The sequence below is a fragment of the Euleptes europaea genome, chromosome 3 (assembly GCF_029931775.1).
Source record: "Euleptes europaea isolate rEulEur1 chromosome 3, rEulEur1.hap1, whole genome shotgun sequence".
Lineage (NCBI taxonomy): Eukaryota > Metazoa > Chordata > Lepidosauria > Squamata > Sphaerodactylidae > Euleptes > Euleptes europaea.
In genome coordinates, this window is record NC_079314.1 from 34,831,682 (window position 1) to 34,852,129 (window position 20,448).

At 48.5% G+C, this 20,448-nt stretch overlaps 1 protein-coding gene across 3 annotated transcripts; it reads right to left on the bottom strand.

The window, feature by feature from the left end:
* Positions 1 to 12,509: 12,509 nt before the first annotated feature.
* On the bottom strand, positions 12,510 to 20,323 carry MEAF6 (MYST/Esa1 associated factor 6). 3 transcript variants are annotated; one of them, XM_056846044.1, is made up of 8 exons: positions 20,201 to 20,323; positions 19,903 to 20,018; positions 18,249 to 18,336; positions 16,516 to 16,561; positions 15,687 to 15,879; positions 14,035 to 14,064; positions 13,299 to 13,332; positions 12,510 to 12,554 (listed from the first exon to the last, which is right to left on the bottom strand). In XM_056846044.1, the coding sequence occupies exons 1-8, from the start codon at positions 20,303 to 20,305 to the stop codon at positions 12,546 to 12,548; spliced, it is 621 nt and encodes a 206-aa protein (XP_056702022.1). In that variant the 5' UTR covers positions 20,306 to 20,323; the 3' UTR covers positions 12,510 to 12,545. The 3 variants fall into 3 exon arrangements, with proteins under 3 accessions (XP_056702022.1, XP_056702021.1, XP_056702023.1); XM_056846043.1 differs by having other exon boundaries at positions 18,249 to 18,351; XM_056846045.1 differs by lacking the exon at positions 14,035 to 14,064.
* Between the last annotated feature and the right edge of the window lie 125 nt (positions 20,324 to 20,448).

The following is a 20,448-nucleotide window of genomic DNA, read 5'->3' on the forward strand; positions in this document are numbered from 1 at the left end:
GCTGTGAAGGCAGATGCCCCATCCTGCTGGATGCTGGTCACTTAATTAGAAAAGTGAGAATCCATACCAAGGGAGGCTGAGACTTTTTGATGCCAGAGAATTAAAAGAAGTGGTGTATGCCATCAGATATCCCTGGCACCAAAAGACTTGGGGGGGGGGGAAACGTGGGAAGACCTTTGCGATTTGTCTTTGCTTTTAGCATTGCAGGTGGAGATTCTCAGCCTTATCCTTTGCACCTTTCCCAGCCTTTGGTGTGGAAGGGGGGAGTTTGAGAAGGGCATCCTTACAGTTCTATCTAAACAGCTACCTGCAAGTAAAGCTTCCTTTTCCTTTGCCTCTTCACTGTTTTCCTCCCCCCACTGCCCCCCAAAAATCAGGGAGATTCAGATCTGAAAATGGAAAGGTGGGTCCTCTTCCTGCCACTAGAAGAGGTGGTTTTGAAAGTCTATTTTTACTAACTCAGTTTCATTTTTTAAAAAACCCCAATCCAGAAACAAGCCAGGGAATTTTGCTTTAAGGGCAGCCCAGAGCAGACAGTGAGTTTTGAAGGGTGGGAGATTGATTCTCCAACACCCCCCTTTGGGAAGTTGGGGGACCCATCCCTTGTGTTTTGCCAGCCCCCTTGCTTATTACCAGCCTCAGCCCGCAGGGAATGACTGCTAGATGCTTTATTGCATTATTCTCCCCTGAGTTCCCAGCAGATAAATTTCAAGTTTCTAAATAGTCCTCCCAATGTTAAGCCTGCTGTGGGGTTGGAGAGCAGCGGGTGAAGAGAATCTTCACCGTCAGGGATGAGAGTGGTGTACCCCTAGGGTTGCCAACCTCCAGCACTACTAGTAGCTGGAGTAGGGTTGCCAGGTCCCTCTTCGCTATCCACGGGAGATTTTTGGGATGGAGCCTGAGGAGGGTGGGGTTTGGGAGGGACTTCAATGCTATAGAGTCCTATTGCCAAAGTGGCCATTTTCTGCAGGTGAACTGATCTCTATCGGCTGGAGATCGTCTGCTATTACCTGGAGGTTAGGATAATATATATAAACAAAGTACAGGTTTTATGAGCTACTGTAGTGAAACAAGGACCATATACATGACACATACAAAGCACAAATATATATAATATATACAATCCGCACAAAGCAGAAATGATTCCAAAGGTCTCAACTTGCTGCACTACGTGATGTACTTTGCTGACATCTGATTGTAACAATTTGCACTTACCCTGTGTGGGAAGGAATTATGAATGTATAACAGCACTTTCTTTTTGAAGGATTGAAGAAAGATTTCCACTGCTGTGGATCTGAAACGGCCGTATCCATTGATGATTGTGGCTCTATATGGACTCTATACACAAAGATTACAATAATATTATTTACCTGGTACTCGGTTGAGACCTTTGGAATCATTTCTGCTTTGTGCGGATTGTATATATTTGTGCTTTGTATGTGTCATGTATATGGTCCTTGTTTCACTACAGTAGCTCATAAAACCTGCACTTTGTTTATATTATCCTGTACTGCTTTCCTAACCTCTTGGTATTAGTACAGAGGTGCCGTTTTTCTCCCCATGACCTGGAGGTTGGCAACCCTAAGCTGTAGAGATCCTGCTATTGCAACAGATCTCCAGCCGATATAGTTCACCTGGAGAAAATGGCCACTTTGGCCACTGGACTCTATGACAGTGTGTGTACGCACGCACGCATGCATGCATCCAGGCAGGTTCCGTCCTCTAGAGTTGGTCTGGAAGCTCTCCCTTCTCAAGGCCTCTCGGGTCACTCTTGCAGAGTGTGAACTCTCCCTTGAACCCTGCCAGGGGTTTTCCCAGCGCCAGAAATCACCTGATTGAGAAGCAACTTCCCGAAGGCGGATGCGTGGGTGGAAACGGAGGCTGGGCTTCAAAGGAGGTGGTGGCGGCTCGCAGGAGCTGCTTTCAGGCTGCCCGTGTCCAAGGATAGGAATATGAAGCGTTAGGCCTGGGGGAGTGGGGAGGCTGTGTACAGATCGCCGGGAGGTCCTACGGTGTGCATCTGGGAGTGGGTGGCGCACAAAGGGAAGGGGGGGTGGGGGCTGTCAAACCAGGAGCAAAGCCAGTTACCGAAAAGGCAAAGGCTGAAAATGGTGACAACCAAATGGGAAGAAGTGACCATGAGCTAGGATTTTTTTTTTGATTTTTTTTCTCCATTTAATATATCAACAAAAACAATATAATAGTAATAATAAAAAAAACAAGTGATATCTCTAATTTAACAATAAAATGACTTTCCCCCCCCTCTCCCTCTTCCATCTAAAAATGAATTGTATAGACTTTTGCTAACACCGTGAGCTAGGATGAAGCTGAAGGGGAGGGGTTAGGGTAGCCAGCCTCCAGGTGGTGGCTGAAGATCTCTCTAGGGTTGCCAACCTCCAGGTATTATCCAAAATCGGCCCCTCTGTGCTAGTACCAGTTGGTTGGAACAAAACTGCAACGGAGTCTCCAAATACAAAAGTAGCAAAAAATTCTTATTGGTGCTTACACATAAATGACAATGACAGAACAGAATGAAAAGTATACACAAGAATTCTGGAAGATATGTACAATATATACAGTTTAAGTGCAGTCTTTATGCACCAAGTGGTATGTTCTTCAAGGTATATATATTTCTCTCATTTCTTCATTAAGTCCATAAATAGGTACAGTCCCAAAAGAGACACTTTTTGGAAAAAGATGGGGGGACGGCCGTTTCAAGTCTTCGGCCCCAATCAAAGTTCTGTTTCCAAAAGTAAACTCAATTAAATATTCCACTCAGTTCTCAGTTCCCCGAAGGATACTCCAAAGTGCAGCCGAGTACTGAGTACTGTTCTGTCATTGTCATTTATGTGTAAGCACCAATAAGAATTTTTTGCGACTTTTGTATTTGGAGATTCCGTTGCAGTTTTTTCGAACTGTTGCTCCAGGTATTAGCTGGAGATCTCCTGCTACAATTGATCTCCAGCCGATAGAGATCAGTTCGCCAGCAGAAAATGGCCGCTTTGGCAATTGGACTCTATGGTATTGAAGTTCCTCCCCAAACCCCACCCTCCTCAGGCTCTGCCCCCAAAACCCCCTACTGGTGGCGAAGAGGGACCTGGCAACCCTAGATCTCTCGCAATTACAACTGATGTCACCTGGTGAAAATGGCTGCTTTGGAAGGCGCACTCTGTGGCATCGTACCCCATTGAAGTCCCTTCCATACCCAAACCCTGTCTTCCTTAGGCTCCACCCCCCCCCCCAAAAAATCACCAGGTATTTCCGAGCTGGCAACCCTAGAAGGTATTAATTCATCAAGTGAGAAAGGTGTGCTATAAATAAAGTAAATAAAAATAAAGACTGAGAGCACAGGGCTGTTCAGGCTGCCTGGTTGAGTGGGACATATCCAACGGGCTGGTGGTCTCTTTGTTTCAGGAGTATATGTCCTGATCCTCTCTGCAAAATGACACACACGAGTCTTCTCTCTGTGGCTGTAGAGGGTGGGTGCCTCCCTCCTCTCCATTGCGTTGCCTAGAGATGGCCTCACCCAGTCCAAGCCAAAGTGAAAGGGAAATCCCCAGGGCACAGATGAGCATCTAAATTCCTGTGGCCAGGAGCCATGTGCCTCCACTAGTTTTGGCCCGTGGGGAAGGGCTGAGGGAGTGAACATGGATCCCTCTGTAGGAGGTTCTGCTTGGATCTTTTGGCCTCGGGAACAGTCTAGAGAACTAGCCTCTGAAAAGGGAGCGTGTTAGGAGACGGTTAGGAAGCTTTGTGGAAGGCTAAGCAAACCGTGGTGTTTATTTATAGTCTCCCGTTTCAGTGTGCAAACTTCTGAGAGTTATGCTATCATTTCCATTTTACAGATGAGGAATCTGAGTTGCACATAGTAAATGGAGATCTGAACTGACACCCAGTGAGTGGGAGAAAAAATCCTTTACAAGTTCCGAAAGTAAAAATATCTTGAAACGTTTCTCATCCTGGTGGCTATGAAAGGAAAACAATCTGCAACTAGAAAACCGGCTGGAAGCAGGACAGCCACAAATGGATGACAGTCTGGGCATATGATAGCTCCACTTCAAGGAATGTGCTAGAGCTCAGGTTTGGGAAGCCGTGCCTCCTCCCCAGTGACATGTAGAGCACAGTTTTTTCAGAGCCAGGCTGTCCCACCTCTAGCTATGGGAATTCATCCTCCAGCCCAGAGGCCATTTTGAAGCACCAAAGGGCCGGTCTACCTCTCGGCATTTACAGCTGGCCCATCCACGCCATGCTGCAGCCCGCCGTAGGAGCCAGCATTGTGCATGTTGATTTGCGGGCCTGCCTAAAGACATTCTGAGGGCTGAGCCTAGGACAGTCCTAGGTCCCAAAGACAGAAAGAAAAAAATGCCTATAGTTGGTTACTCAGAACTAAAGTTCTGGTTTTAGAACTACAGTTCTGGGTTTAATTGGAAAGCTACCACTGGCCATGATTCTCCAGCTGCAGAGTTGCCTCTCTCAATCCCTGGCCTCGCTCTATACCAGGGCTGTCAAATATACAGCCCATGGGCCAGATCCAGCCCCTTGAGAGCTCTTATCCGCGTGTGAGCCAGCTGAGGCAGCCGCCCTTCCCAGTCCTGGGCTGGGCTGGCGAGGCATGGCCTGACCAAGGGACATTTATGCCATATCCGGCCATCATAACAAATGAGTTTGACACCCCTGCTCTATACCTTAAGAGAAGATACAACCTAAAATATTTTGTGAAGGCTCTGAGATAGGTTTGTTCATTGACAGTCAACCTTTCTCCCCAATGGGGACCCAAGGTAGCTTGTATCATTATACCCCTCTCCTCCATTTTATCCTCACAACAGCTCTGTCAGGTGGGTTAGTCTGAGTGTGTGTGACTGGCTCAACATCACCCAGCAAGCTTCCACAGCAGAGTGAGGATTGGAACATGTGTGGACTCGAGTCCTTTTTTTAGGGAGAAAAGTGCCACTTTATGCAAATAAAATAAAAGTCTTCACCCACTGGTGGAAGACAACAACTTAAGGAGACAGTCAAATCTCCCTGCGAAGAGAGTTCCAAAGTTTTGGTATCATGACTTTCTTGGGTTGCCACCTGTCCAGCCTCAGCTGGCAGGGGCACCCGAAGCAGGACCTCCAACAATGAGCAGAGTAGACAGGTAGGTCCATATGGGAGAAGGCAGTTCTTAAGGTACATACACATGAAGCTGCCTTATAATGAATCAGACTATTTGTCTATCAAGGTCAATACTGCCCACTCAGATTGGCAGCAGCTCTCTGTGGTTTCTGGCAGAGGTCTTTCACATCACCTATTGCTAGATCTTTTAATAGGAGATGCCAGGCATTGAAACTGGGACCTTCTGCATGCCAGGTGCTCTACAACTGAGCCACAGTCCCTCAACAAGCTGTATGCTCCAAGCCATATAGGGTTTTAAAGGTCAACACTAGTACCCCTGAAAAAGGTCCCTGTGTGTGTGTTAAGTGCTGTCAAGTCGTTTCTGACTCATGGCGACCCTATGAATCAATGTCCTCCAAAATATCCTATCTTTGACCGCCTTGCTCAGATCTCGCAAATTGTGGCTTCCTTTACAGAGTCAATCCATCTCTTGTTGGGTCTTCCTCTTTTCCTGCTGCCCTCAACTTTTCCTAGCATGACTGTCTTTTCCAGTGACTCTTGTCTTCTCATAATGTGACCAAAATACGATAGCCTCAGTTGAGTCATTTTAGCTTCTAGGGTCAGTTCAGGCTTGATTTGACCTATAACCCACTGATTTGCTTTTCTGGCAGCCCACTGTATCCGTAACGCTCTCCTCCAACACCACATTTCAAAGGAATCTACTTTCTTCCTATCAGCTTTCTTCAATGTCCAGCTTTCACACCCATACATAGTAATAGGAGCCTACAATTCTTATTTCAGCTGCAGGAGGGAGAGAAGGCGGCCAACAAAAGATGAGTGTGAACACCGTTGCTGGCAAGGCCCACGTGTCATTGCAGAGTGCCAGCAACTTCTCCTCAGAGCAAGACCAGCCAGTTGCACCTTTGGCAGTTTGGTTAGACGGTTGCAGTTTTGCCCTAGGCCAGCGTGGCACTTCTCGGCATCACCTCCCTGCTTGAAGGGCCTGCAGCTCATCCCATTCTCAGCAGCCACCCACAGAACGAGACACTTCATGCCCTCCCATGACTCACCTGTTCTGGGCCTGGAGGAGGCAGCTTTCAGTCGGTTGCATCCCTCCCTGCCTCTCCGCTGCTGATCATCCAGGCATGAAAAGATCGACATGACCTCCCTTCTTAGAATTGTGTGTATGTGTGTGTGAGTGAGTGAGAGAGCAAGAGTGTGTGACAGGTAGAACTGATAAAGTATCCCCACAGCGAAAGCAGCTGTTGAGCAGTGTAGTGTATTGGTAGTTGTAGTATGGTGTAGTGGTTAAGAGCAATGGTTTGGAGCAGTGGACTCTAATCTGGAGAACTGGGTTTGATTCCCCACTCTTCCACATGAGTGGCAGTGGATGCTAATCTGGTGAACCGGGTTGGTTTCCCCACTCCTCCACATGAAGCCTGCTGGGTGACCTTGGGCTAGTCACAGCTCTCTTACAGCTCTCTCAGCCCCACCAACCTCACAGGGCATCTGTTGTAGGGAGGGGAAGGGAAGGCGATTGCAAGCCGGTTTGATTCTTCCTTAAGTGGTAGAGAAAGTCAGTATATAAAAACCAACTCTTCTGTAAATCCACCAAGAGGGCTGAACTGGGGGAGTTCGGGGCTAGCAGGTAGAAGTTGGAGCAAGAGGATTTGGAGGCGAAGAAAACGTTAGGTTCTGAGGGTGCGTTTAATAGGAGCATTAAATATTGAACTCAGGGTGTGTGGTTTTCAACATAAACTTTGTTCTTCACTTTTGAGAAGAAACCATCCCGTGCCGGTCAGTGTTACCTCAGCAATTGTTCCAGGCTTGGGTGGTTTATACTTGGGCCCAGATCCTAGCCCCTCAAGCCTGGCTTATATTCTTCTTCTTAATGTCCTGCTGCAAATCCTGGAGCAGTGGGGTAGGCAGGAAATTGAATGAGATAGGAAGAAAAAATCCTGTGTGAGGTTGGTGGTAAGCCGTCTGGATATCCACCACATGGGGTAATTACATTTTGGGGAGCCGATAGACACCACAGACTTGGAGTATGTACAGACTGCATTTATCGACTTACTTCATTTATACTCCACCTTTCTCCCCAGTGGGGTCTCAAAGCAGCTTACACTGTTCTCCTCCCCTCCATTTTATCCTCACAACAACCCTGTGAGGTAGCTCAGGCTGAGAGCATGTGAATGGCCCAAGGTAACCCAGCAAGCTTCCATAGCAGAGTGGAGATTTTAACCTGGGCCTCTCACATCCTAGCCCAGCACCTTAACCACTACACTGTTAGGTAGTTACAGCCCACCCTCTTATAACTAGAAGACAGTCTCCGTGTTGGAGAGTGCTGTGGGTGTCTTTCTTTATTTATTTAGATTTTTTTTTTTATTCCACCCTCAGTCCCCAGCCAAGAGGTGATAGATTTAAAACAGAGCAGAGATGGTAAGGGGGCATGACCTTAACACATTCCCATGGAAACTAAAAGCCTCTTCGGTTGAATTAGAGCAACACACTAACCTCTACAAATCACTGTACCGCATGGAAAGTGAATAATCCTTTGAACATTCCCTTTCAACAGGACCCAGCTTTCTGCCTTTAAGGGGAGGCCAGAAGTTTGTTATTTTTGTTCCCAGGTTTACTGAAAATTATGTACTAATTCTAGCTATGATAAGGTGAAAGGTTACCCACAGAAAGCATGGCATAGAAAAAGGGCAATTAAAATTCTATGAGCACACAGGACATTTCTCTACCTAAATTGGATGTAAGAACGAGTTAGAGTTTAGACTGTGGAGCCTCTTACCCAGAGCCTTTGTAACAAAAGAGAAGCAAGCAGCTTCTCTGAATTCTAGATTTGAGAAATTAACCTCACAGCTTACATAGGGTGTGCTAACATGTAAAACATCATGCCTCTACTGAATCACCGGATTTCTCACCATTCAAAGCATGACATTCCTCTGGGCATGCACAAGATACTCTAAGTTGAACACAAGTAACCATGCGCATTATTCTTTCTTCTGGAATTTGTTCTGGCTGAAGACCAAACCCTTAGTAAGTAACAGCAGAAACTTGTTTTCACTGGCTGAGTGACTCTTTTCTTCTCAAGGACATTATCTCTGCATACTGGAACAGTGAGAAAATTGCCAGCTTGTAACTTTTCAGGGAACATCACAAGCTGATTCTATAAGCCATTGCCGTTTCAGGCCTGCTTATGCAAACAGTGAAATCTATCCTGTGAAAAGCACATGCATTCTATACGGCATAACTGATTGACATTCCATTCCATGGCAGAGTAACTTTTATTTACACAATTGTGTATGTTAACTTCATGATTCCTCCAACAGTTTTGCCTGCTATATGCCTATAATTTCAAGGCATGAGATACCCAAAGTTAAACACTGAGTTGTTCATTATAATGGAAGAGTTAAGCACATGCTTAATTTTCTTCCATGCATTTTTTAAAACATTCTTCATTTTGGCTGAATTGTGCCCTTTGTTTACAAAGCATCCATCCTAGGTATAATCCTAGGTGGGAGAAAAAAGCATCGTTAAATATTATTGTATATGAAACTTAAATAAATGAATATAAATGAAAAATCCTAGTCTATCATAGTCTATCCAACTGGCTGCAGAAGATATCTGTTGGGCTGCATTTGGCACAAGGCAAGTGCTTTGCTGACATGGACTTCTGCTCTGACCCTCAAAACCTCTCCCAAAGAGATGCCTCCCATGCATTAAGACCACCTTCTGGCTGCCTCAGACCTTCTGGGGAGAGGGAACAGGAAGTCAGGCCATCCTTCGTCATAGAAACAAACTCCTACCCCTTTCATGGTTTTACCACACTTGTTCATTTCTGAATTACTGTAGTTATTAGAACAGAGCTTTACTAAATTCATTTGATTCATCCTTACAACAGTGTTTGTTCTATTCTGGATATTACAAAACTCACTTTAATGTCCGCCCAAAGATTCTCCAGTTTTTAAAGTTCTTCCCAGAATCTTTCCTCACGGTGTAAACTGACTCCAAGCTGTTCAGAATTGAAATAAATGATTTCCGGAAACAGCGCAGTTTGCCAGTGCATGAAAATTGAACTCCTTTCGTTCTCTCTTGCACCCAAACGTTAGATGCAAAATACTCAGAATTTGCCATGTATGCAAAGGAGAAAACATCAGCCTCCCTCCCCTATAGAATTGTCAACTCTGGGTTAGGAAATACCTGGAGATTTTGCAGGGGGGTGGAGCCTGGGGAGGGACCTCAGCAAAGTATAATGCCATAGAGTTGACTTGCCCAAGTTGCTATTTTCCCCAGTGGAACTGATCTCTGTCCTCTGGAGATCAGTTGCAATACCAGTAAAAGGTCTCCAGACCTCACCTGGACGGTGGCAACCCTACTCCCCCACCTGGACCTTTCCCCATAAGCAGGCTGGTCTTGGTGTCTCTCCAGCAACCCCCACGGTATAAAGTTGCCTGACCCATTTGGCAGCTGTTTAGCAAAAATCAGATTGAAGTTTTGGAACAAATTGCGGGTGCCACCTACTGGCAGGATCCCTCACAGCACTAAAGGAACAGCGATAACAGTAAAAACAGGTCAAGGGAGGGTGCTGTAGGGCCCCAGTGGCTTCTGCACAAACAGTGAAATTCAACCTTTGCAGAGAGATTCCTCCTCGCTAGTGTTGGCCCCTTTTTTCACTTCCACAGACCGTTATATTCATAGCATGGCCCCCAGGAGAACTCTGAAGCTGCGCTTAGAATTCTGGGCAGTTTTGATCCTCTTTGACTCTTTTGCCTGGAGGTCTGTTGCAATCCCAGATTTCCAGCTACCACCTGGAGGTTGGCAACCCTTGTTATCCAGCGCCTCTACCCTCTCACTCTGCACTGTGACTCCTGCATCAACCTCCTGTGTTTTCCCAATGGGGATCCCAAGGATTTTAAGCCACCTGGCCAGTCTTAAGACAAACACCTGGTCTCCGCTTTCACCTATTAAAGCAGTGCTTTTGCTCCCATGAAGTGCAGATCACACACGCATACATACACACACACACTGGACAGGAGGCAGCAAGAAGAGGTTTTTACATCTCTCTTTCAAGGCTGGGGACCATTACCTTCTCAAGATGGAAGACACCTTCCCACAGAACAAGACCACCTAGATGGGTGTGAAGAAAACAGTGAGAAAGGCCGTCCTACCACACAGCAGGGCCTACCTGCCATGTTTCCATATCCGTGCCTGAGAAATGGCTACACTGCAAACGTGTACCATTTTAAATCCATTGAACGCTTTGGCTTCTCCTGGGAATCCTGGCCTGCTGAAATGTTGAAGGTTTCTTGCTAGAGAGCCATCCTGCCCCACCCCACGCCCCCATATAGCCCCTGGCCTTTTCTGGGACAAGGGAACAACCATATGGTAGACTAAAACAATGATTGAACTGGTTTAGGTTTGTGGGTGTAGAAATGCCCCAAGGTTACTCCACCTTCTTTCCTCTAACTACACCACACAGGGAGCTGTTTGTATCATCCTTGGGGTAAACAAACTCAGTTTGAGAAATGTTGTACCTTCCAAGACAAGCTGTTGGTTTTTTTAACTGCTCTCACACAGATTCAAAACATACAAGTTAAAAATGCATGTGTTTTCTTTTTCTTTCTTTTTAATATCCAAATTTCATGAAGTCAAGCCAATCACAAATAAATGTGCGCTTTGCTTTTCATTGGGTTGTTGCAAATAGTTAATCATTCTCGGTTTCCCCCCAAAAGGATTTTAGCAGCATATTTGAGGGTCAGGGGAATTGTTTTGTTTTACTGGAAGCAGTTGTAAACTCCGTTTGGATTTCAAGGGAGGGGGGTGGCATTTTTCAAGGACTTCCTGCCTAAAATCTGGCAGCTCAGGAAATGTTACCTGCCCAATCAGTTTTCCACAAAGGCGGAATTCACAGTGCCCTTAAAATTCGCTAACTTATTCACCTCATCCTCTCTAAAAAAAAAACAGAAAGTGAAGATTTCCACCCAGCCCTGGGACCCCATGACTAGAGTCCAACCATCAGCCCCACACCCAAAAGTGGTCTCCCCTTCCTGCTCCCACCCATTTTTGACAACCATCCGTCTTACTAACCCATGTTGTCCGCCAGAGGAGAAACAATCCAGCCAGGGCTTTCCTCACCAGGGCTAAAAGCATCTTGCCCCAGGCTGTGAGGTGAGGTATTCTGGGGCGGGGGTGTGAGCTGCAGGCATGTAGCAGGCCTTCCCCTATAATCTCTGGAGCAGAAAGAACACAGAGTGGAGCTGGAGGGGACGGAGCTCTTGCAGGGCAACAACCTCAGCTCCTACTGTACACACTGCTTTTAACCAAGGCCCCTCCCCTAGCGGACCTCACCCTACTCTTTATGCAAATCTTCACACAACGCATAGTTAAATTGTGGAACTCCCTGCCCCAGGATGTGGTGATGGCCGCCAACTTGGAAGGCTTTAAGAGGGGCGTGGACATGTTCATGGAAGAGAGGGCTATCCATGGGTACTAATCAAAATGGATGCAGTCATGGTGCATACCTATTCTCTCCAGGATCAGAGGCGCATGCCTATTATATTAGGTGTTATGGAACACAGGCTGGATGGTGCTGCTGCAGTTGTCTTGTTTGTGGGCTTCCTAGAGGCACCTGGTTGGCCACCGTGTGAACAGACTGCTGGACTTGATGGGCCTTGGTCTGATCCAGCATCCAGTGTCACTGCTTAAAACACCTGAGTTTCTGTAAGCCCTGCCCTGGCCCAACTCCCAGAGGCTGTATGTTGCAGCCCAACCAGCCTCGCACTAACATGCACATTTCTAGGCCTGGCTGACACACGGAAAAGATTCACCTCCAGCTCAGAGGAGACAGGTGCGCTTTAGTGTGTTTATTTCCAAAAAGCAGGCAAGTGGACGATAGACAGGCTCACCCAAGCACTATCCTCCCCCCACCCCTTTCTCTCCAGTGTGAAGCAGACGCACCTGGTGAATTAAATAAAGGCACCGTTCTTGGTTTCAAGTAGCTCACCCTCTGGCTGATTGTCTTTGTCGGCCTGTAACGTTTGGGTCAATTTTTTTTTTAAAAAAATTGAAAATTAAATACCAAGATTTATTTTAAAAAGACAACCATCGACTACCCAAAATACATGAGACCAAAAATAAAAATAAAAAAATCAATCAGTAGGCGGCAGTGGGCACGCAGAAACATCGACAGGAGCATCTCCCGAGGATTCTTTTACACGCACGATGGAACGGTAAGCGCTGCCGATGAGAGGAGGGGCTTCGATTTCTGATCAGCAAGGAAGCAAGACGCACCGGGAGCCGGGGATTGTCACCACCAGGTCTGGGCTACAAGCAAGTTAGGTGCGCAGGTCTAGGAAGGAGCTGGCATTGTGCTTATTCAGTCTCTTGGCCTGGACTACTGGGGGGGAGAGGGGCCAACCCCGGAAGTTTCACTGCAGAGGAGTCTAGTAGTCCTGTAAGTGAGGAGAGAAGGCAGGGTGTCAATGCAGAGGATGACACAGAGACCTAACCTGATCCTCCCCACCCACTGATCTAAGGGGATAATAAGAGGAAAGAGAAGTTCAGCACAGCAGTAACAGAACCAGTACTTGGGGAAATATAGCACAGACCACAACTTCTCAATGAAAGGCAGCGTGGTGTAGGGGTTAGAACACTGGACTAGGATCTGGGAGACCCAGGTTCGAGTGCCCGCTCTGCCAAAGCATTGGGGAAGGCAGGGAGGGAGAGCGTCAGACTAGGATCTGGGAGACCCAGGTTCGAATCCCCACTCTGTCATGGAAGCTGGCTGGGTGACCGTGGTCCACTCACACACACTCAGCCTGACATACCTCACAGGGTTGTTGTGAGGATAAAATGGAGGAGGGGAGAATGATGTCGGCCACTTTGGGTCCCCATTATGGGGAAAGGCGGGGTACAAATGAAGTAAATACAGTAAATACATAAATAACGGCAACGCCCCTCCGATTAATTGAAAGGAAATATTCCAGGGCAAACTACAGCATTTTTCCTTAAAGAAAGCAGTTTCTAACAAATACAAGATGCTTTCAGGCCCCAACCCGACAGTTTGCAGCCAAACAAACAAGAGAGGAGTGCAGGTCTAGGAAGATGCTGCAGCCTGAGACAGAAAGCCTGAGGAAAGGTTCAGAGGTTGAGGGAAGAAAGCCCGAAATATTCAAGATATCCAGGCTGATACTTACAGCGCGGGGCTTCTTGTTCAACTTGAGATCAATCCTGCAAGGGAAGAAGAGAAGAGCGGTCAGCCCAGACTGGGGTCCTAGAGAGCTCCAAAGCCCCGGCGGCTGCACTGGGCGGGTGGTCAGTTCATCCCCCACTCACCAACACAGCCAAGCCAAAGCAGAATTTTTCCCAACCCCGACCCTGCACAGATAGGTAGATTTCCACCCACACAGACACAATCAGGCAGAGAGAACAAGTCATGCACTAGGTTAGCATGTTAACGATGCAGCTTTGAGAAGACCGATCATTTATTGTCAGAAGTCAAGAGGAATTGGATAAACTCGCAGTCACCCAAGGGGGAGCCTGGTATACTTTAGTAGGGGGGTGGGGAAATCACCACATCTGCACAGCTAATCAACTTTAGAAAGCAAAGCAGGAAAAAAAATCAGTTTAAAAAAAAAACTCAAGAGAAGTTTATCTGCTTTTGAAAACAATGTAAAGAAGCGGAAGAATGAAGCCGACTTAATTATTATTATTTTTGCCAAAGTTATTAAATAAAGTATTACCTCCAGTAACGCTTTTGTCTGTTTTTTTTTAAAACGTGCCAGCCTAACCTAATATACATACCTACAATTAAACAGATAAACTATGGGTTAGAATAATTTTGAGGAGGGGGGATCTGAGGGAGGGGAGGGAGGAAGGGAGGGTCTGCAGACTAACAACACAGCACAAAAAGCAAAGTCGAGTCAAACTTACTCAAAGTCATAATCAAACATGCCAGACGGACTGAGTGGCAGCATTTGAAAGGAAGAAAGCAACAGAAATTAATTGACTAAGGAATTAAATCCATTAGTTGATTAGCCACCCTAGCGAGAGTATTCCAAAATAAAAAGACAGCCAATGACAAGGTGCTACACAGTCAGACCCCCAGAATCTCTCACCCCACCGCCAGCCTGAAGAACCCTCTCCATCTGGCGCCCTGGGGCATGGGGGGGGGGGCAGCAAGGTTAGAAAAATGCAGGGGCAGCAGGAAGGGAAAAGGAACCGGGGGGGGGGGGGACGGACACTTTGCAACCACAAGCCCATGGGGACAACAATGGACCTCTTTGGCCCCATATGAATTTGGAAATGTTTAAGGAAGCATGTGGGTAATTTGTCTGGGGAAACCAAGAGAAGAAAAGTCAAACACAGCAAAATCCACAAGCTAGAGACTGGAGGAGAGGTGGGAATGTCCCACAAAAAAACGCCACCCAAAATTTGTACGGCGAGAGCCAGATCTTGACCTCAGGGCCCTGCAACTGCTGAAGAGGAAAAGATCCTGGGCCTACTCCCCAAAAGTGACTCCTTCACTGGTCAGTAGTTTGGCGGCAAACAAGCGAGCCTAGGCCCAGTCCTGAACAGCTCACCCTTTGTGACTCTGGAGACCAAGAACGGAAGGGGCCACCCCTTCACCCACTGGGCACCAGGGCTCGGGAGGCAGAGTGCACAACATCAGGCGCAACCTGGGCTTGTGGGATGGCGAACAGGTCTGTTTCAGCTGCCTGGATCATAGCAAAGGTCAGATCCCGGTGTCGCACAAAGATGGTGGCCCAACCATCTGCCATTTTCTGCCTGCCTCCCAACATTACTGGTATGAAGGCTTCCCTGCCTTAAAAAAGTAACGTCTTCCTGTTTATGGCTTCACCTGCGTTTGCTTCCTGCTGCGGTGAGTTTCACACCTTCCGCCGGTTATTCTAAAAAGAGCCTCTTTTATATGAATGGTGAAGAAGTGAACTCACTGCCTGTCGGTTGCCATTTCACTTCATTTAATCAGCAGCTTCAATAATAGGAGTTAGAAGGGAAAGGCTCTCTTCTGTCTAAATTGTGGAACTCCCTGCCCCAGGACGTGGTGATGGCTGCCAACTTGGAAGGCTTTAAGAGGGGAGTGGACATGTTCATGGGGGAGAGGGGTATTCATGGCTATTAGTAAAAATAGATACTGGTCATGGTGCCTACCTATTCTCTCCAGGATTAGATGAACATGCCTATTTTATTAGGTGCTGTGGAACACAGGCAGGATAATGCTGCTGCTGTTATCTTGTTTGTGGGCTTCCTAGAGGCACCTGGTTGGCCACTGTGTGAACAGACTTCTGGACTTGATGGACCTTGGTCTGATCCAATATCCAGTGTCACTGCTTAAAACACCTGAGTTTCTGTAAGCCTTCCCCCCACCCCAACTCCCAGAGGCTGTATGTTGCAGCCCAACCACCTTTTCCACTACAGGTCTCTCCCTTGACACCAATCATCCCCCACCTCCAGGTGCAACTCAGGACCAACAGAAAAACCAGCAGGCAGCCTCCAAAAGAAAGGTCCTTCCCCAGGACTCCCGCCCTGCCTCCTTCCGCTCCGTGCTTGCCTGACCGGCTCACCTGTGTCGGTTCTTGTTCTTCCGTTTTTTGTGGCTACTGTGGTGGCTGCCCGAGGAGGTGGAAGAAGCGGCTTTCTGGGGCTTTACACCTTGAACAGAGCCGTCCAGCTCTTCCGCTTCCTCCTGACTTGGCTCGTTTTCCTGGTTGTGGAATTCTGGGGAGGTGTCGCTCTCGGTCCCACTCCCAGGCTCCCCTGCAACGGGACAAGCCAGACGAGTGCAGCCCAGGAAAGAGGAGCCTTCCTCAAGAAGCCCCCCCCCCAAAAAAAAAATCAGAGCAGCCCCTCTGGTCAGACCTGGCACCAAGCAGAGCAGATGGTGCGTTTCTACCCACATCTAAGTAATTGGTTAGGGTCAAGTATATTTGTAACCCATCTAAAGTTCAGAGTACAACAGGGGCAGAGCATCTGCTTGGCATACAGAAGGTCCCAGGTTCAATCCCTGGTATCTCCAGTTAAAGGGAATAGGCAAGTAGGTGATGGGAAAGACCTCCGCCTGAGACCCTGGAGAGCCGCTGCTGGTCTGAGTAGACAAGACTGACTTCGATGGACCGAGGGTCTGATTCAGTATAAGGCAGCTTCATGTGTTCATGAAGCAGTGAACATGGAGAGGGGCTGGACAATGCGAGGCTGAGCCCTCTCCCCAGCACAGCAGGGGCTAGCTGTGGAGAGTGTGCCAGCTGCATTTCATTGCAGTTGTACACATCTGCAGGATTCTGACTCCACTCTTTAAAAGCTCAGAAGCATAAAGTGTGGGGGGAAAGCCCAGAAGCGGCAGGACTGTCTCGTTGGCGAGGGGGGGGGCTGTTGTGTGAGGGGGGCTGAACTTACGTTTTTCAATTAGCTGGTCTTGAACTCCTGCCAGCGCGCTGACTGCCTACAAAACCAGAAAAGACCAGAGTGAGCAGAACTGAGACCTCCAGGTGGATTCCGCTCGCTTCTCTGAGCACTCCCACAGGAACCTAAGTTACCTTGGAAGACTGTCCAGAAACTCCATCTGAACCAGAACACGGAAGCTGGAAAGTTAACTGGGGCTGGCTGCAATTAATACATTAAGCCAATTCTATGCCAACTACAAAAGCTCCTGGTAGGTTTCCAAGCTGGATCAGAGGAGGGGGCATGGCTCATTGGTAGAGAATCTGCTCTGCATGCAGAAGGCCCCAGGTTCAATCCCCGGTATCTCTAGTTTAAAGGATCAGGTAGTAGGTGATGTAAAAGACCTGTACCTGAGACCCAGGAGAGCTGCAGCCTGCCTGAGTAGACAATTTTGCATTTGATGTACTGATGGTCTGATTTGGGATAAGGCAGCTTCAGGTGACTGTTAATATCCTTAACAGCTTGGGCCTCATAAACTCCTGCCTTTGCTCAGAGAACCGTGCTGTTCTCTTTTGCTATACTCATCCTTTCAGCACAAATATCCTTTTTATATAACCTTTTGCTCAGAGATCAGCTGAAAGCCCCAATTTGTGGTAATCTGCCCCGTCTCAGGTAGACCAACCACAGATCTGTGCAAAAGCAATCAGATGCTGCCCCCAAGCTTTGGAATTCTCCCCTGGCTCCAGAAAATTCTCTTACCTCCTTCAGTGCAGGCTTTCCTGAGACAACTAGAAAACTTCTTCCAGAAAGCCTTGGACCAAAACAAAGGTTTTGTCCCCAAGTTTTAGTTGCAATGGTTTTGTGCTTTTCGCTGGTTTTAACTGCTGTTGGGTTTTATAGTGACTTTTTACAGGTTACGTTATTTTGTCTTGTTTTACTTGTGAGTTACCTTGAGCTACATCTGAAAAATACAGCATTTAACTGACAACACACAATATTAACTATACTCTGCAATTGTATTACATGTGTGTAGCCTTTGCTTCCTGGCACGAAATCCAGCATCCTGAGAATCCTGGCTCCACTCATTCCCCTCCCCCCAAAGGAAAGGCATCCAGGAGAATCAGAATCAACAGATAATCAATGGGGGCAGGTACATCTATGTGCTTGGTTGTTCTGCACAGGCTCAGTATATGTTGTTTAGCCAATCAATGAAGAAGCGGTTGGTTGTGGAGAATGGAGAAATGACAATAGAATGTAAAGTACAGTGGCAGGCAGTGGTGATTCAAAAGCAATGTGGCATAGATGGGTGGAACTTCCCATGCCTGGACATGAGGCCTGCTAGATCAGACCAGTGGTCCATCTAATGCACAATCCTAGTTCCTACAGTGACCAATCAGTTGCCATGGAGGGCCAAAAAAACGGCTCAGAGGCCAAGGCCTTCCCCCGATGCTGCCTCCAAGCCCTGGGTTTCAGAGGTTTGCTGCCTGTGAACCTGGAGACCGGCTGCAGAATCCTGACTTGGCGCCCAAGACATTCAAGAACGCAGATAGTCAAGTTCAGTGGCTTCTTCCTGCCAGCATCACAGAAACTGCCTCTGCTGGAGAAACCCTAGGAGGGTGATGTAGAGGTTGGTGGGCAGCCTGCTTCATGTATGCTCAGGAGCAGCAATGCCAGGCTTTGGCATGGCATGGAAAGCATCCTATGCATGCCTCCCACAAGCCAAGGGAACACGAATGGAAGGGACTCACAGCGGCTGAGGTGACAGAGGACTTGCTGAAGAGGCGCTCAGCTTCTTTGAATTTCCGGTTCCGTCGATCATTCTTGCTGTTGGAGTTCCTAGACAGAGAACAACTGCCATGAACGAAGGATAGAGCCATCAAAGGAAGCCCTCATGCCACCTGCCATGATGTGCTGCGAGGGTCCCGGGAGGCTCTCTGGGGCAGAGTGCCCAGCAGCCCCCAAGTGGACAAACAGCACTTGGGCATGGTTTGAAGTCCTTCGGCTGTTGAACTGGGCAGGGCAGCCCCTGCACAGGAACAAGATACGGGAGGAGGAGGAGAGTGCTCCCTAGAGTTGCCAACCTCCAGGTGGGCCTGGAGATCTGGAATTATGAATGATCTCCACCCTACAGAGATCAGTTCCCCAGGAGGGCATGGCTTCTATGGCATAACATCCCTGCTGAGCTACCTCCCCAAACCCTGCCTTCTCCAGGTTCCACCCCCAAATCTCCAGTAATTTCCCAACCCTGACCTGGCAACCCCTAGCACTGCTCCCTGCCACGCTGCCTTGGGTCTGGAGACCAAGTCCTATGAGGAAAGGTTGAAGGAGCTGGGTATGTTTAGTCTGAAGAGGAGAAGACTGAGATGGGATAAGATCACCATCTTCAAGTACTTGAAGGGCTGTCATAGAGAGGAGGGTGCGGAGTGGTTTTCTGTTGTCCCGGACAATTGGACCAAACCAATGGGGTTGAAATTAAATCAAAAGATTTAATTTCACAATAGCCATGCGGATTAGCTTTGGATTTCACACATTAACAGATCACTTCAGGATACAATAGTTCCATATGAACATACCACACACTCATTAGCACATTATCTTGATACTTACAGGACAATGATTTGCACATTACCTTTGATACTTTTTGCAGGACAATGATTCAGCTCAACCCAACCCCTTTCTGACTATATATTACTCTTCCTACACACTTGACACTGAGAGACACTGTCCTTCAGTGTTACTCCTCTGAAGATGCCTGCCACAGCTGCTGGCGAAACATCAGGAAAGAAAATACCAAGACTGCGGTCACACAGCCCGGATAACCTACAAGAACCCTCTGACCGTGAAAGCTTTCGACAGTATTTTAAATCAAAATTGTTACCATCTAGACATCAGGAAGAATTTCCTAACATTTAGAGCCGTTCCTCTGTGGAACAGGCTTCCTTCAGGAGGTGGTCAGCTCTCCGTCCCTGGAGGTTTTTAAGCAGAGGCTAGATGGCCATCTGTCAGCAATGCTGATTCTGTGATGATGATGAAAGGGAGGGCCCCTTGGCATGGAGCAGGGGTCACTGGGGTGTGTGTGTGTGGGGGGGAGGAAGTTGTGAATATCCTTGCATTGTGCAGGGGGTTGGACTAGGTTTTAGGAACAGCTCCATCCGTCTGAGCAAAGTGTCTATTTGAATCCAAGCAGGAACGTTTCGGAATGCGCTCCTTTTAAAAGAAGGGGATCATTCAGTGTAGTTCTTCAGCTTCTGGATTTATGCTTTCTGCACCAGGACGTGGTTTCAAAGGAAGCACTGACGTTTTTCAGCGGCCTTGTTCGCCATGCTGACGAAGCCCTCCTGCCAGGTCCCTTCCCGCTCTCGGACCCCCTGCAAGGCCGCCCCCCCCGTCGGCGGCACTCACTTCTGGTTGGTGAGGTAGCGGTCCCAGCCGCGGATGATGTTGCCGTACATCTGCGTGTCCTCCAGGTAGCTGCCCTCGAAGGCGTAGATCTGCCGCTCCAGGTTGGCCAGCGTCTCCTGCCGGGCGGGAAGGGGCAGGGAGCCTCGCTCAGCGGCCGGGCTGGAGCAGGCCGCCCCGCCCCGTTTGCCCGCCCAACCGCCCGCCCGCGCGAGGCCCAACCGCCGCCCAACCGCCGCCCAACCGCCGCGGCCTAGCCCAGCCCGCCGCCCTTCCTTCCTTCCCGGCCCGGCTCACCCACCGCCAGCTCCTGCTTGCGCTTGACCAGCTCGGCCAGCTCGCGGCGGGTGTCCGGGATCTGCGGCGGGGCGCCGGCCTTGGCAGCCGCCCCGTGAAGCGCCGCCATGGCCGGCCCGAGCGGAGCCTGGCGGGGAGTGGCGATGCCCGGCCGCGCCGCCGGGGGCAGCAGCCGCCGCCGCCGCCGCCAGCCCGGCCCTTTCCCGGCCCGCCGCGCGCTCCTTTTCCGGCGCGGCCCCGCGGCCTCCGGCC